Source organism: Macaca mulatta, chromosome 16 (genome assembly GCF_049350105.2).
Source record: "Macaca mulatta isolate MMU2019108-1 chromosome 16, T2T-MMU8v2.0, whole genome shotgun sequence".
Taxonomy (NCBI): Eukaryota; Metazoa; Chordata; class Mammalia; order Primates; family Cercopithecidae; genus Macaca; species Macaca mulatta.
The window spans coordinates 62,186,952-62,199,233 of record NC_133421.1 but is presented as its reverse complement, the minus strand read 5'-3'; the positions used below and the strand labels follow the sequence as shown (position 1 = coordinate 62,199,233).

The 12,282-nt window shown below is 54.1% G+C and overlaps 2 protein-coding genes across 6 annotated transcripts; one reads left to right on the top strand and one right to left on the bottom strand.

The window, feature by feature from the left end:
• Positions 1-124: 124 nt before the first annotated feature.
• On the top strand, positions 125-5,719 carry LRRC46 (leucine rich repeat containing 46). The gene is made up of 8 exons (XM_015119405.3): positions 125-441; positions 542-647; positions 2,915-3,023; positions 3,844-3,890; positions 4,157-4,266; positions 4,524-4,593; positions 4,821-4,963; positions 5,241-5,719. Exons 1-8 carry the CDS (start codon positions 432-434, stop codon positions 5,609-5,611), a joined length of 966 nt encoding a protein of 321 aa, XP_014974891.1. The 5' UTR covers positions 125-431; the 3' UTR covers positions 5,612-5,719.
• A 442-nt stretch (positions 5,720-6,161) lies between these two features.
• On the bottom strand, positions 6,162-9,758 carry SCRN2 (secernin 2). 5 transcript variants are annotated; one of them, XM_077971352.1, is made up of 8 exons: positions 9,646-9,758; positions 9,137-9,304; positions 8,651-8,838; positions 7,908-8,107; positions 7,265-7,480; positions 7,005-7,170; positions 6,744-6,924; positions 6,162-6,478 (listed from the first exon to the last, which is right to left on the bottom strand). In XM_077971352.1, exons 2-8 carry the CDS (start codon positions 9,302-9,304, stop codon positions 6,311-6,313), a joined length of 1,287 nt encoding a protein of 428 aa, XP_077827478.1. In that variant the 5' UTR covers positions 9,646-9,758; the 3' UTR covers positions 6,162-6,310. The 5 variants fall into 5 exon arrangements, with proteins under 5 accessions (XP_077827478.1, XP_001083371.2, XP_077827480.1 ...); XM_001083371.5 differs by having other exon boundaries at positions 8,651-8,832; positions 9,131-9,304; positions 9,669-9,758; XM_077971354.1 differs by having other exon boundaries at positions 9,669-9,758.
• Positions 9,759-12,282: the final 2,524 nt, after the last annotated feature.

Sequence of the window (12,282 nt, the reverse complement as noted above, 5' to 3'; positions counted from 1 at the left end):
GTGGGGTAGCGAACCCCGGGGCCGGAAGCAGTGGGCGTACCCGTCAGCTGTAGCTGTAACACGCATGCGCTAAGCCGGGCCAACGGATCCTGTCTTCAGCGCCCCGCTCGGCGTCCAGTCTCTTAGCAACGACTCCGGCTTCCTAGGAACTGCTCCTTTCTCAACCATTCCTGCCCACTGCGCCCCAGCTTGCTGCCAGCAAAGCCCCTCCACACCCCTCAAACTCCAGACCCTTCACATCAATTTACTGTTGTCTTCGACCTCACCCCAGCAATTTTCTCTGAATCAACCCCTTTTCCTCCTCTCCCAAGTCTCTGAGTTTCTCTCTCCTCCTGCCATCCTGGTTTCTGCCATCCTTAGGGGCCGCCCAGGCTGCTAGGCTCCTTTTCGTTCCTCTCCCCGCTCAGACCAGCAGTCTTTTATTTTAGATCATGTCTGGAGGTGAGTAGGGAGGGGGGACGGTGGGTAGAGCAGTTGGAAAACAGCGGGGTAAGTCCTCCAAGGATGAGGAAATGTGACAGTTGGACTCATCTTTTCACAGCGAAGTCAGCCCAGGGTCCAGAGGAAGGGGGCGTCTGCATCACTGAAGCCCTTATCACTAAGCGGAATTTGACTTTCCCTGAGGATGAGGAACTGTCAGAAAAGATGTGAGTGCATGGGGGAGAAAAAGGGTGCTAGAAGGCTGAAACACTCAGGATGACCAGGCCCCTGAGCTATATTGATTTGTCAACTGATCTTTGTCTCTCTCCTTATTACTCCACACATCCAATCAGTGGTAATGCCCAGTTGATTTTCCCTTCTTAAAAATAATTCCATTTCTTTTTCACCATCCTCACTCAACTGTCTTAGATAAGTCCATATTAACCCTCTCCTATACTCCCAGCCCTTTGGGAGACTGACGCAGGAGGATCGCTTGAGCCCAGGAGTTTGAGACCAGCCTGGGCAATACAGTGAGAATCTTATCTCTAAAAATAAAAATAAATTAGCTGAGTATGGTGGTGCACACACACCTGTAGTCCTAGGTACTTGGGAGGCTGAGGCAGGAGGATCACTTGAGCCCAGGTACCTGTGGCTACAGTAAGCTATGATCATGCCATTGCGTGCCAGCCTGGGCAACAGGGCGAGACCCTATTTCTAAAACAAACACAAAATAAAGTATTTTTAATTACTTTTTTAGAGATGGGGTCTTGCTCTGTTGGCCAGACTGGTCTTGAACTCCTCAAACAATCCTCCTACTTCAGCCTCCTGAGTAGCCAAAGTGATCCTTTTAAATAACAAATCTAATCAGGCACTCACTGACAGAAACTTTCTTGGCTGTTACCTCCCAAATAAAATCCCACTGCCTAAGCTTAAGTTGTCTTCTGCTTTTCAGCCTTCTTTCTGGCCACTTTCCACAAGTGTACAATTTCCCACACTGCGTACTCACACCTTAGTACCTTACTACTCAAGAGTATGTGTAGGCGGGAGAGGGTGCAGGGGTAGGGCAGCAGCACTGGCATCACAGGGGGCTTGTTAGAAGTGGAGCATCTCAGCCCCTCCACCCGATCTACTGAATTAGAGTCTGCATGGGCATATTGGAGTTTCGGAAGGGCTGTGTTAGCACATACTATTCCTTCTGCTTGAAATGCCTTCTCACCATATCCCCCTATCTTCATGGCTAATGCCTACTCATCTGTCACCTCCTCTAGGAAGCATTCCCTGATTCCTCCTACTCTGAACTTAGTGCACAGACTATGTACTCCCTTTTTCCCCTGTACTTGCTTCTGTTATCCACTTGTCATAGATGTTTGGCCTTCTTCTTTCTTTCTTCTTCTTCCTCTTCTTTATTCTTTCTCCTTCTTCCCCTTCTTCCTCCTCATTCTCCTTCTTCTTCTTCCTTTCCCCTGTACTTGCCTCTGTTATCCACTTGTCATAGATGTTTCGCCTTCTTCCTCTTTTTTTTTTTGAGATGGAGTCTCACTCCGTTGCGCAGGCTGGAGTGCGGTGGCACGATCTCGGCTCACTGCAACGACTGCCTCCCGGGTTGAAGCAATTCTCCAGCCTCAGCCTCCTGAGTAGCTGTGACTACATGTGTCCGCCACCACACCCAGCTAATTTTTTTTTGTATTTTTAGTAGAGATGGGGTTTCACCATGTTAGCCAGGCTGGTCTTGAACTCCTGACCTCAGGCAATCTGCCCGCCTCAACCTCCCAAAGTGCTGGGATTATAGGCGTGAGCTACCTCACCCAGCTTCTTTTTTTTTTTTCTTTTAAATGACATAGGGTCTTGCTCTGTCACCCAGGCTGAAGTGCAGTAGCATAATCGTGGCATATTACAGCCTCGACCTCCTGGGCTAAAGCGATCCTCCTGCCTCAGCCTCCCAAAGTGCTGAGAGTACAGGGTGAGCCACCATGGCCAGCCTGCCCTGCTTCTTTAATAGTGGTGGGCAGAGACTCTGTCATTTGTCTCTAGTTGTCTCAGCAAATGTTGTGGAATGAATGAATGGGTGGATGAAACAAGTGCTTTTTCCTCCATGAACCACTCAAAAGGAAGGTGAGGAAGGATCTTTCTGCAATGTCTCATCTCTGTCCTACCCCTGCCTCCACCATCCAAGCTGGCCAGAGGAAGGCTTCTCTTGCTGCTGAATCTCTCCAGGAACCATAAGCTGCCATCCTCCAATTTCCCAGAGGGTCCTTACTCCTCTCTCTCACCCTTTCCAGTGCTAATGATAAAGATACAAGTCTGCAAGTCAAGACAGTTTCATGATCTAGACACCACCTCAAGATGTCAAGAAGATGTTTCTCACATTTGATTAAAATCACTCAGCCAACTACCCCTCCTTGAAACCCCTTCCCTCCTCCCTCTCTCCCATCCTCCCTGCTAACAGACCACATGAGTGGTGCTCTAACACCACCCTTACTGACTCTTCTCCCAGGTTTCACACTCTTGATGAACTGCAGACTGTCCGCCTGGACCGGGAGGGGATTACTACTATCAAGAACTTAGAGGGCCTCAAGAATCTTCACAGCCTCTATCTGCAAGGGGTAACTTCGTTCTCCATCCTTCCCCTCCCCTTGACCCCTGTGGACCTAATCTGTCTCATCTGAAAGGAGCCAACCAGGTCATTTTGCCCATTCCCTGGTGTTCAGGCAGGCAGACCTTCAGTTAAACCATTCCCAGATGAATGACGTAGGGTCCTGAATTGAAAGACTAATTCCCCCAGAATAGATCCTGAACATGACCTGTGCTCCCTCCACTGTTCTTTAGGCACTTCTCTTGATCTAGAAGTTCTTCTTGGCATTTACTCTAAATCTTTCACGTTAAATAGCTCCAGCCTATTTCCTGTTTTGAAGAGGAAGAGGAAACTATGAAGATTCCTCTACATCAATCAGATCCTACTTGAAGGCTGTTTGGTGGTGGTGGTGGTTGGTTGATCTTCAGCCCTCCCCTGGTTGAATATTCCCAGCTCGCTTCGACTTTCCCCATAGAAACTTTTCCCATCAAGTTCATGTATGCTTATTGTTCTCTCTGTGTATGCAAGCCACCACCAAGGCCCTTTCCATTTTCCTGGTGGCGGCTTGGTTTCCTTTTCTGATTCCCAGGTCACTCTTTGGTTGTGGAATCAGAAGAGTATACTTAGTCAGGTTTAGATACCCCAGGTTTACACCCCTAACCATCCACCTGGAGAAAGAAAATCATCTTTCTTAAGGTAGTGGCAACCTGTTCAAGGAGTGGGGTTATCATTCCCAAAGTGCCAGATCTCCAGCTGCAGGAGTAGACATGGTCTTGGGACTTTGTCCCTATAAAGGGCCTCCCACCCATCTGATCTCAGCTTGGTTTCCCCACTTCGGTTTCTTCTTGCAGAATAAGATCCAGCAAATTGAGAACCTGGCTTGCGTCCCCTCCTTGCGGTATGTGGTGCCAGGGCTCAGGCAGGGGAAGAGGGGTCGGGGGAACCTAAACACACCCCAAAGAACTGGTTCAGATTTCTCCAAGCCTGGGTCCTTTTCAGCCAAGGACCAGCAAGCCTAGCTCTACTCCCTCACCCCAGAAGGCCATGTGTCCCCACTGGTCATCAGCTGCCTAGCCCAGGGGCCCCAGTGTCAAGTGCCCTTCTCTTTTCCTCCAGCTGTTCCATGATTCAGCTCTGCCTCTCTACCCCTTCCTTCCCCTACAGCTTCCTGTCTCTGGCAGGAAACCAAATCAGGCAGGTGGAAAACCTCCTCGACCTCCCATGCCTCCAGTTTCTGGACCTTTCTGAGAACCTGATAGAAACGTTGAAGCTGGGTAGGAACCCACTTGCCCTGGCTCACCAAACACATCCCCTGTGGGGCCTGCCCTCCCGTCTGCACCCAGCTGCCTGTGCTTGCATTAGCCACACCCCTGCAGGTCCACACCTCATCCTCAGGGAGTTCAAGGGGTTGTGCTTAGAGGTAGTGGCTTTGGACGAGAAAGTGGGTGTGAGAACCCCATTCCCATCGCTTCATGGCCTTTTGGCTAAGATCAAGTGAGAACCCCATTTCCTCTCTCTTTGCTGTGTGCAGATGAGTTCCCCCAGAGCCTTCTCATCCTCAACCTGTCTGGCAATAGCTGCACCAACCAGGATAGCTACCGGTAAGGAGGGGAGGGTGGGAAGAAAGGTCTAGTTGAGCTCCACCTGCTAACTCAGCCCAGGCCCCTCTCAGCCTGCAATCCTGGGGTTACTATCCATGGCACCTTCTCCCCAACCTCCTACCTAACTCATGAGCCACCACCCCTCCAGGTGTGGGTGCTGTGGTGCATATCTTTGCATCCTCCACGCCAGGGTGCCCTCCTAGGTAACCTCTGCTCCTGCTCTGCAGTGAGCTGGTGATAGAAGCCCTGCCACTTCTCTTGGACCTGGATGGGCAGCCTGTGATGGAGCGCTGGATTTCGGACGAGGAGGATGAAGCTTCAAGCGAGGAGGAGTTCCCAGAGCTGAGTGGCCCATTCTGCTCAGAACGAGGTGACCCTGCTTTCCAAGGCTTTCAGCTTCCCCAGAGCCCACCTCTTCCCTGTGGGACACGAGGGAAGCTAAGATGGCAGTGGCGTCTGGGGAGGGGAGCCCCAAGTTCAGATCAACATCTGGGCCAGAGTAAGGTGTCAGTCCGGGACCCCAGCCTCAGGCTGCTTCCCAAGAGGGATGGCAGGGGCCAGCCAGAGACTTCCCTGAGCTCAGGGACCCTCCTGCTGAGCCCAGAGCTCCACCCACCCTGCACCCTCCACCCCCTGGCCCCTCCTAGGCTTCCTCAAGGAGCTGGAGCAGGAGCTGAGCAGGCACAGGGAGCACCGGCAACAGGCGGCCCTGACACAGCACCTGCTGAGGATGGAGATGCAGCCCACCCTCACCAACCTGCCCTTGCTGCCTGGGGTGCCCATGGCTGGGGACAGCAGCCCTTCTGCCACTCCTGGGCAAGGGGAGGAGACAGTCCCTGAGGCCGTCTCCTCACCCCAGGCCTCCTCTCCCACCAAGAAACCATGCAGTCTGATTCCCAGGGGCCGCCAAAACTCTCTATGGGGAAGGAAGGGGGTCCGGGCATCCACAGTCCCCAAGGCCTCTGTGGCTGAGGCCCCCAGCACAACCAAAACTATGGCCAAGAGAAGCAAGAAATGATTCTCTGTCAACCTTTCTCTACGAGTGGAGTGGAGTGGGGCCTGCCCCACTTCTCAGACCAATGACCTGTGTCAGGAGTTCATCCCCAGTAAAGTGTCTCTAGGCCCTGAATATGCTTTTCGTGTTACTTGGGGGTATCTCAGGGGAAGCAACCAGTGAAAGCTCCAGGAAACAAAATACAGAGCACAGTGAGCCACCTGATTCTAAAGAGCAAGTTTGGAATCTTTCGGGAGCTACCCACAGGGCAGGCATGCCTCAGGCCCCCCGCTGGCTTCCTGGCTCCCACATGGGCAAGAAGCAGGCACCACCTCATAGACGATGCCATCTCACTGCCACCCCTAGGGAGTGCCCTTCCCCAGTCCAAGCCAAGGACCAAGGAGCTGTGGTCCTAGTCGTCCCCAACAGCAGCCTGCTCCTGTCCCCTCCCTGTCCTCCTGCCTAGTCCCCATCACTCAACCACTCAGGAATGAGTACACAACCACAGGCCCCACAGCTGCCTTTGGGCCTCACTTGGCTCTCCCACCCCCACTGAACCTGGGATAAAGTTCACTGAAGAGAAAATAAAGCACATTTATTAAGGCAAAGGCCAAGCTGGCCGCTCAGAACATGGCCTAGGAGCATGAAGGGATTGCTCCAACTTCACCACCACTCAGGGCAGTTGGTCCGAGGGGTTCTGGGCCCACCCCAGGCCAGCAGAAGCTATGAAGCTGATGCATAAGCCTGGCTCTCCCTCTTCACAAAGGCCTGGAAGAGGCTGCCCAGCTCCTGGAGGGATGGGGCCCACTCACTGGCCAGCAGCCCCTGTGTGGCCTTGAGGCCTTCCTGCTCCAGATCCTGCTGTTTCTGCTGGAGCTGCTGCCCTCGATCCTGCCCCAAGGGAAAGCTGAGATGAGTCTGTCCAGGACAGGCTTCCCGCCAGGTGAAGGGGGGAGTGTGTACCACCTCACACAAGCAGGAGAAAGGAGAGACCCCCCAACATTCCCCAAAGGCAGTTGCTGGCTTTGAAGGGAGGAACTCCTCTCCCCAGCTCTGGAATCTCTTCCACTCCCAGTTTCCCTCATATTTCCAGAGTTCCACTGGGAGTGGGAGGTCTGTCATCACCTCAGGGTAGCCCCTTCTCCCTGGGGGATACCTGATCACTCTCCATCAGCCCCAGGGCTGCCTGGTGTCCACGATAGAGGGTGTGCCGGCGATCTACCCGAGTCTGGAATCGGGGCAGGGTCCGAACAGGGTCCTGTGCTCCAAAAGTGGGGGACAGCACCTGGGGGGCCTGGGCCACCCCCACCCCAAAGATGAAAGGTTTGAACACAGACCTAGAAGGGCACGGATGGAAGGATGGAGATATATCATATCCTCTCTTCTCCCCAGCCTTCCCCATCCTCGTTCTTCCCACCTGGATGGGTCTGGCGTGGCAGTAAGAAAGTGCACGCAGGGCTGTGTGGGATCCTGGGGCAGGACAGACACCATGCTGGCCGTGGTGCGAAAGCCTCCCGAGTCCATGCAGATACCACTCTCCTTGTCCCTGAGGATGCCCATCATCACCTCTGCTGTGATGCCCCCTGCCAAGGAGTAGAGGGGGAAGCTGTGGGAGGGGAGAGTGGCTGGCACTGCTGTGGCCCTCCTGGCCCCCAGCCCCCTCCACCACTCACTAACCTTGCCATTGCTGCAGCAGCTCCTGCCCTGCCCGGAAGCGGGCCTTGGCAGCCTCCATTCGCACAGGCTGCTGGGTCAGGGAGAAGACCTGAGCAAAGTCAAAGGCACCCTGCCCATCCCACCAGCCCTTGGCCTGGGCATGAGTCCGCAGCTCTGGGTGTTGGACCGAGATGTCCGTGCCAATGCTCAGCTGGTTGGAGATGTTGCGGGCCCCCTCTGTGGAGGAGATGGGGGAGTGGTTCATTTACCATTGAGTGTCTATTCTATGCCAGGCACTGGGCAAGACGCTGAGAACATGGTGGAAAAGAGAACGACCAACCCTCATGGAGCCTACAGTGTGGTGGGGGAGGCAGACAAAATAGTCGCAGAGATAAATGTAAGCATGCAACTGTGTTGAATGCGATGAAAAAGAAGTACCTGCTTGCATATAAGCAGGAAACCTGACCACCCAGGGAAGTCCAGGAAGGCTTCCGAGAGGAAGCAGCAGGCTGTAGCACAAGGAAGACTTAACCGAGTGAAGGGGAGAAGGGTTCCCAAGTGAGCTCATCTCCCATCTCCCTGAATGTCCCGACAGGCTTGCACCTGGATCGGGCCCCTACCATTTCTCCCACTTCCCAAGGCTGGCAGAAAGGGAATGCCTCACCCTGGATCCTCTGTGCGGCCCAGAGCCTACCAGCTGTCTCCAGCACCCATGCCTCTGTGCGGTCAGCCAGCAGGAAGGTGTTGTGGTAGGAGAATGGCGCAGGGTCCTCCAGGCAGCTGCCCCCCTGCCCATAGCGCTCCAGTAAGCCTGTGATCACATGCAAGGCCTCCTGGGCAGAGCTGCTCCGTTCCAAAGCCAGCCTGGCAAGAGAGAGGACCAAGGGACAGAAGGGTGACAGAGGGATCAATGGCTGGTGGCAGAAGCTCCAGGGGACAGAAGAGGCCTGGAGAGGTTTGGTGACAGGCCCAAGTCACACAGCAAATCTGCTGGCACTGATCGTATCAAACACAATTACACCAGTGGCTTTCAATGCTCTCGTTCCATGTGCTATGCTTTGAGGGTTCCATGAAAAGGCCTGAAACACTGTTTCAGAGAGAAAAGTGTCCTGAGCCCCCAACCTCTCTCCACCCAGAGCTGCTCCATCCACTATTACTGGTTTTATAAATCGGGACTCTATGTGAGATTTCAACTGAAAATAAATAACCACTGCTCTATTTCTGGGCCAGGAGAGGCCCAAAGGTGGCTGCTGTTGCAGCCTTCCTCACGAGGGCACGAGGGCAAAGTCTGCAGAGTGGAGGAGGCCCCTGTGAACCAGGCTGGGGGAGGAATGGATGGGCCCAGGTCAAAACTCAGCCCCCAGATTTCTGGTGTTTCAGGCAGATGAGGAAGGGCAGGGTCTGCACCTGAGCAGGTCCATGCCCAGCAGGGCTTCCCCCTCCCCAACTTGCTCCTTCGTCCACACAGCCTCGTTGCCAATGCAGACACCATGCTCGTTGGCGCCCATCTCAGCCCCCCATAGCCAAGAAGGACGGCTCAGAATCACAGCGTGCGTCTTCGACACCTGTTCCACTTCAATGTATGTGCACTGGAGGTGAGGGAGGAGAAAGGAAGTGTCCACTCAGAGAGGGGCGGCCCCTCGAGTGCTGGCACTCTGCCAATCACCTTATAGATCCCTTTGAGGAATGTCTCATTCCCATTTTATAGAAGAGGAAACTGAGGTAGACTGAGGCTACATAATGGGCTCAGGTCCAGGTTGGTAGGCTTAAAGCTCATGCTCTTTAACTACTTCTGGCAGCCTCCCACGTGTGGGGAGCAGGGGAAAAGGTCTTAGAAGAATGCAGAGCTCTGTCACACCTCCCAGCACCCCATAAGGCCTAACCCACCTGGAGCCGGCTCCCAGGAGTGTGAGAACCTGCGGGGACAAACACCACCTCCTGCACCTCGTCCCGGGGTCGGTCCGAGTTCTTGGCAAAGATCACAGCTGGGATGGCTGAGGCCGGGGGCACAGAGACAAAGCAGTCGCAGGAACATGGAGAGTCAGGGCTCGACGATGCCATCTGGGGAGAGGCGGGCCTCTCCATAAACCTGGCCACAGCTCAGCCCCGGGGAGCCGCCTACCCCCACACGCGTAAACGACGCGCAGGGAAGACACCGCCGTGGCTCCTGGACGCTCGGCGCACACACCATGCCCCGGTGTGCGGGAGCAGTGGTGCCCACCCTCTCCCCAGGCTCCAGGCTTGGGAGTCCGCAGGCGGGCACTCCGAGGATCCCGCCCCCACTGGGAGTTCCGGCCCTTGGGAGCAGTCGTGGGACCGTTCCCCTCGCTACCCCACCAAGAGTCCCGCGGCCCTGCGCATGTCCAGATACCCGACCCTCTTCTATCCAACCCTTCTCTCACCCCCAATACTGTATTCCCCTCACTCTCTCTCCCTCCAAGACCCCAGCTCGGTCCCGGGTGCCACCTCCTCCGCTTCTGGCCAGGGCCGCCCCATTGGGCGGAGACTCCCAGGCGACCTGGAAGGCCTTCGGCCTCCGGGTCGGAGCCGGAACGGAGCGTGCAGCTCCGCCGTTTTCCACCAGGGCGCGCGCCTGCACCACTTCCCGGAGCGGAGCGGCCTTGCGAGCCACACCTGGCTTCCTGTCCTACCCGGGCGCCCATTTTAGGCCTGACAAAGGTTGCTAACCCCACGGAGTCACTGCGGGGAGCTGGAGCTAGGGGTGGAAAGGATCCCGCGTGAAAAGGGAGCCTTTGTCAGAGAAGGGGGACTGCTGGGACATCTGGAGACTAAGGAAGAACCTCAAGATACTTGAGTCCCGGTTTGAATCCCAGAGGCGCAATCCCAGGCTGGAGGCACCCAGGGGACTAAGATACAGAATACAAGAGTGGTGGAGGCTAGGTGCGGGGGGCTGGCCCCTGTAATCCCAGCACTCTGGGAAGCTGTGGTGGGAGGATCACTTGAACCCAAGAGTTCAAGACCAGCCTGGGTAACATAGCAAGACCTCCCCTCTACAGAAAATATTTTAAAATTAGCTGGGCGTGGTGTTGCGTGCCTGTAGTCCCAGTTGTTCAGAAGGCTGAGGTGGGAGGATCGCCTGAGCCAGATAGGTCGAGGCTGCGGTGAGCCAAGATCACACCACTGCACTCCAGCCGTGGTGACAGAGCATGACCCTGTCTCTTAAAATAAATAAGGGAACAGGTGCACAAAACCCATCTGATCCCAGAGGGCCTATCTGTCCAATAGTGTTCCAACCCATAGGAAGATAGCTTTAAAAACAAATTTAGAACTTTCTAGTTCAAAGATTTAGTGCCTTTACCTGTAGTGAAACTGAAACCACAAAGAAGTCGTGGCCAAAGGTGACACAGTCATATGGGGGTATACTCTCACCCCAAATGTTTTGATTTTCAGTTCATTTTTCTCTACAAACCATCTCTCCATAGCCATCATTAAGACAAATGCATCTTACACCCTTTTGCTATATGGAGCCCTCCAGGAATGGAGGGAGGGGAGATGCTGCAGGTTATCTGCTTTCAGGGGTTGCACTGAATCTATAGATGGCTTTGAGTAGTATGCACATTTTAGCAACAGTAATTCTTCCAATCTGTGAGCATGAAATATTTTTCCATGTCTTTGTGTCTTCTTCAGTTTCTTTTATCAATGTCTTACTTTCAGAGTACAGATCTTTCACCTCCTTGGTTAAATTTATTCCTAAATATTTTATTATTTTGATAGTTATTGTAAATGGGACTATTTTCTTGATTTATTTTTTGTATAGTTTGTTATTAGTGTATAGGAACACTACTGACTTTTGTACATTGACCTTGTATCCTCTGACTTTACTGTATTTGCTTAACAATTCTAACAGTGGGCCGGGCACAGTGGCTCACATCTGTAATCCCAGCACTTTGGGAGGCCAAGATGGGCGGATCACGTGAGGTTGGGAGTTCGAGACCAGCCTGGCTCACATGGAGAAACCCCATCTCTACTGAAAATACAAAATTAGCTGGGCGTGGTGGCACATGCCTGTAATCCCAGCTACTTGGGAAGACTGAGGCAGAAGAATTGCTTGAACCTGGGAGGCAGAGGTTGCGGTGAGCTGAGATCACACCATTGCACTCCAGCCCGGGCAACAAGAGCAAAACTCTGTCTTAAAAAAAAGAAAAGAAAAGAAAAGAATTCTAACAGTGTTTTAGTGGAGTTTGGTTTTCTCTCAAGCCTACTCTGCTAGGGTGCTGGCGGTCAGTCACGCTAGGATTAATGGGAAGGTGAAGGCTGCTTCTGATACAATGTCGCGGAGGGGTTGTGAGGTTGCCAATTAATGTCATTCCAGAAGCAAACATCAAGGCTGTGCGCTGACAAATCTGGGCACCCGAAGCAGCTTGCAGGAAAGCGGGTTCATCTCCTGCAGTTCCCCGGCTGCCCACTGTGGGGCGGCAACAGGCAGGAGGAGACGCAGAGAGAGGCCACAGCGCACCCCCAGGTTGCAGTTCCCAGGCTGTCTTCTTCTCTGTCACTTTCTCATTTATTTCATTCACCCACCCTAGAGGGTGGGAGTAGATTCTACTTCCACTTCCCAGGAGAGGAACCTAGAGAGCCAGCCCAGATATTCTGAGTTCCCTAACCCATTCCTGGGCCCTCCATGATCCTCCTGCCAGGCACCCCATCTGAGGAGGGTCAGAGGTGGCCTTGGGCTCCGTTGGGGTTGGGGGGGGCAGGCCAGCCAGGCAGCTTTTGCAGCAAGCAAGCAAGCGTCAGAGCCCCACCAAAGGCCCCTGCTAAGAATGCAGGTCAGCGGGAGGAGCAGCATGGGGAGGAGGGGTGGCCCCAGCCCTGCCCAGACAGGCCCAGCCAGCCCCACAGCTGCCCTCCTGTCCCTGGGGGCAGCGATGGGGGTAAAGGAGGAGGGGACTCACCAAGTTCCTGGGGTCTAACTCTCCTAGAATCAGGAAGACAAAAGAGGCACCTGGAGGAGTGGGGCTGGCATGAGGTCTCAGGAAAACACACCTGTCCCTCCTCCCAGCCTTCTAAATCCAGCA

Coding starts and splice junctions, on each gene's coding strand:
- LRRC46 (XM_015119405.3), top strand. Junction 3,024..3,843: donor ACAGCCTCTATCTGCAAGGG/GTAACTTCGTTC, acceptor TTCTTCTTGCAG/AATAAGATCCAGCAAATTGA. Junction 4,267..4,523: donor GATAGAAACGTTGAAGCTGG/GTAGGAACCCAC, acceptor TGCTGTGTGCAG/ATGAGTTCCCCCAGAGCCTT.
- SCRN2 (XM_077971353.1), bottom strand. CDS start 9,328: ATGGAGAGGCCCGCCTCTCCCCAGATGGCATCGTCGAGCCCTGACTCT. Junction 7,481..7,907: donor GGCCGCACAGAGGATCCAGG/GTGAGGCATTCC, acceptor TCTCCTCCACAG/AGGGGGCCCGCAACATCTCC. Junction 7,171..7,264: donor GCTGCTGCAGCAATGGCAAG/GTTAGTGAGTGG, acceptor ACTCCTTGGCAG/GGGGCATCACAGCAGAGGTG.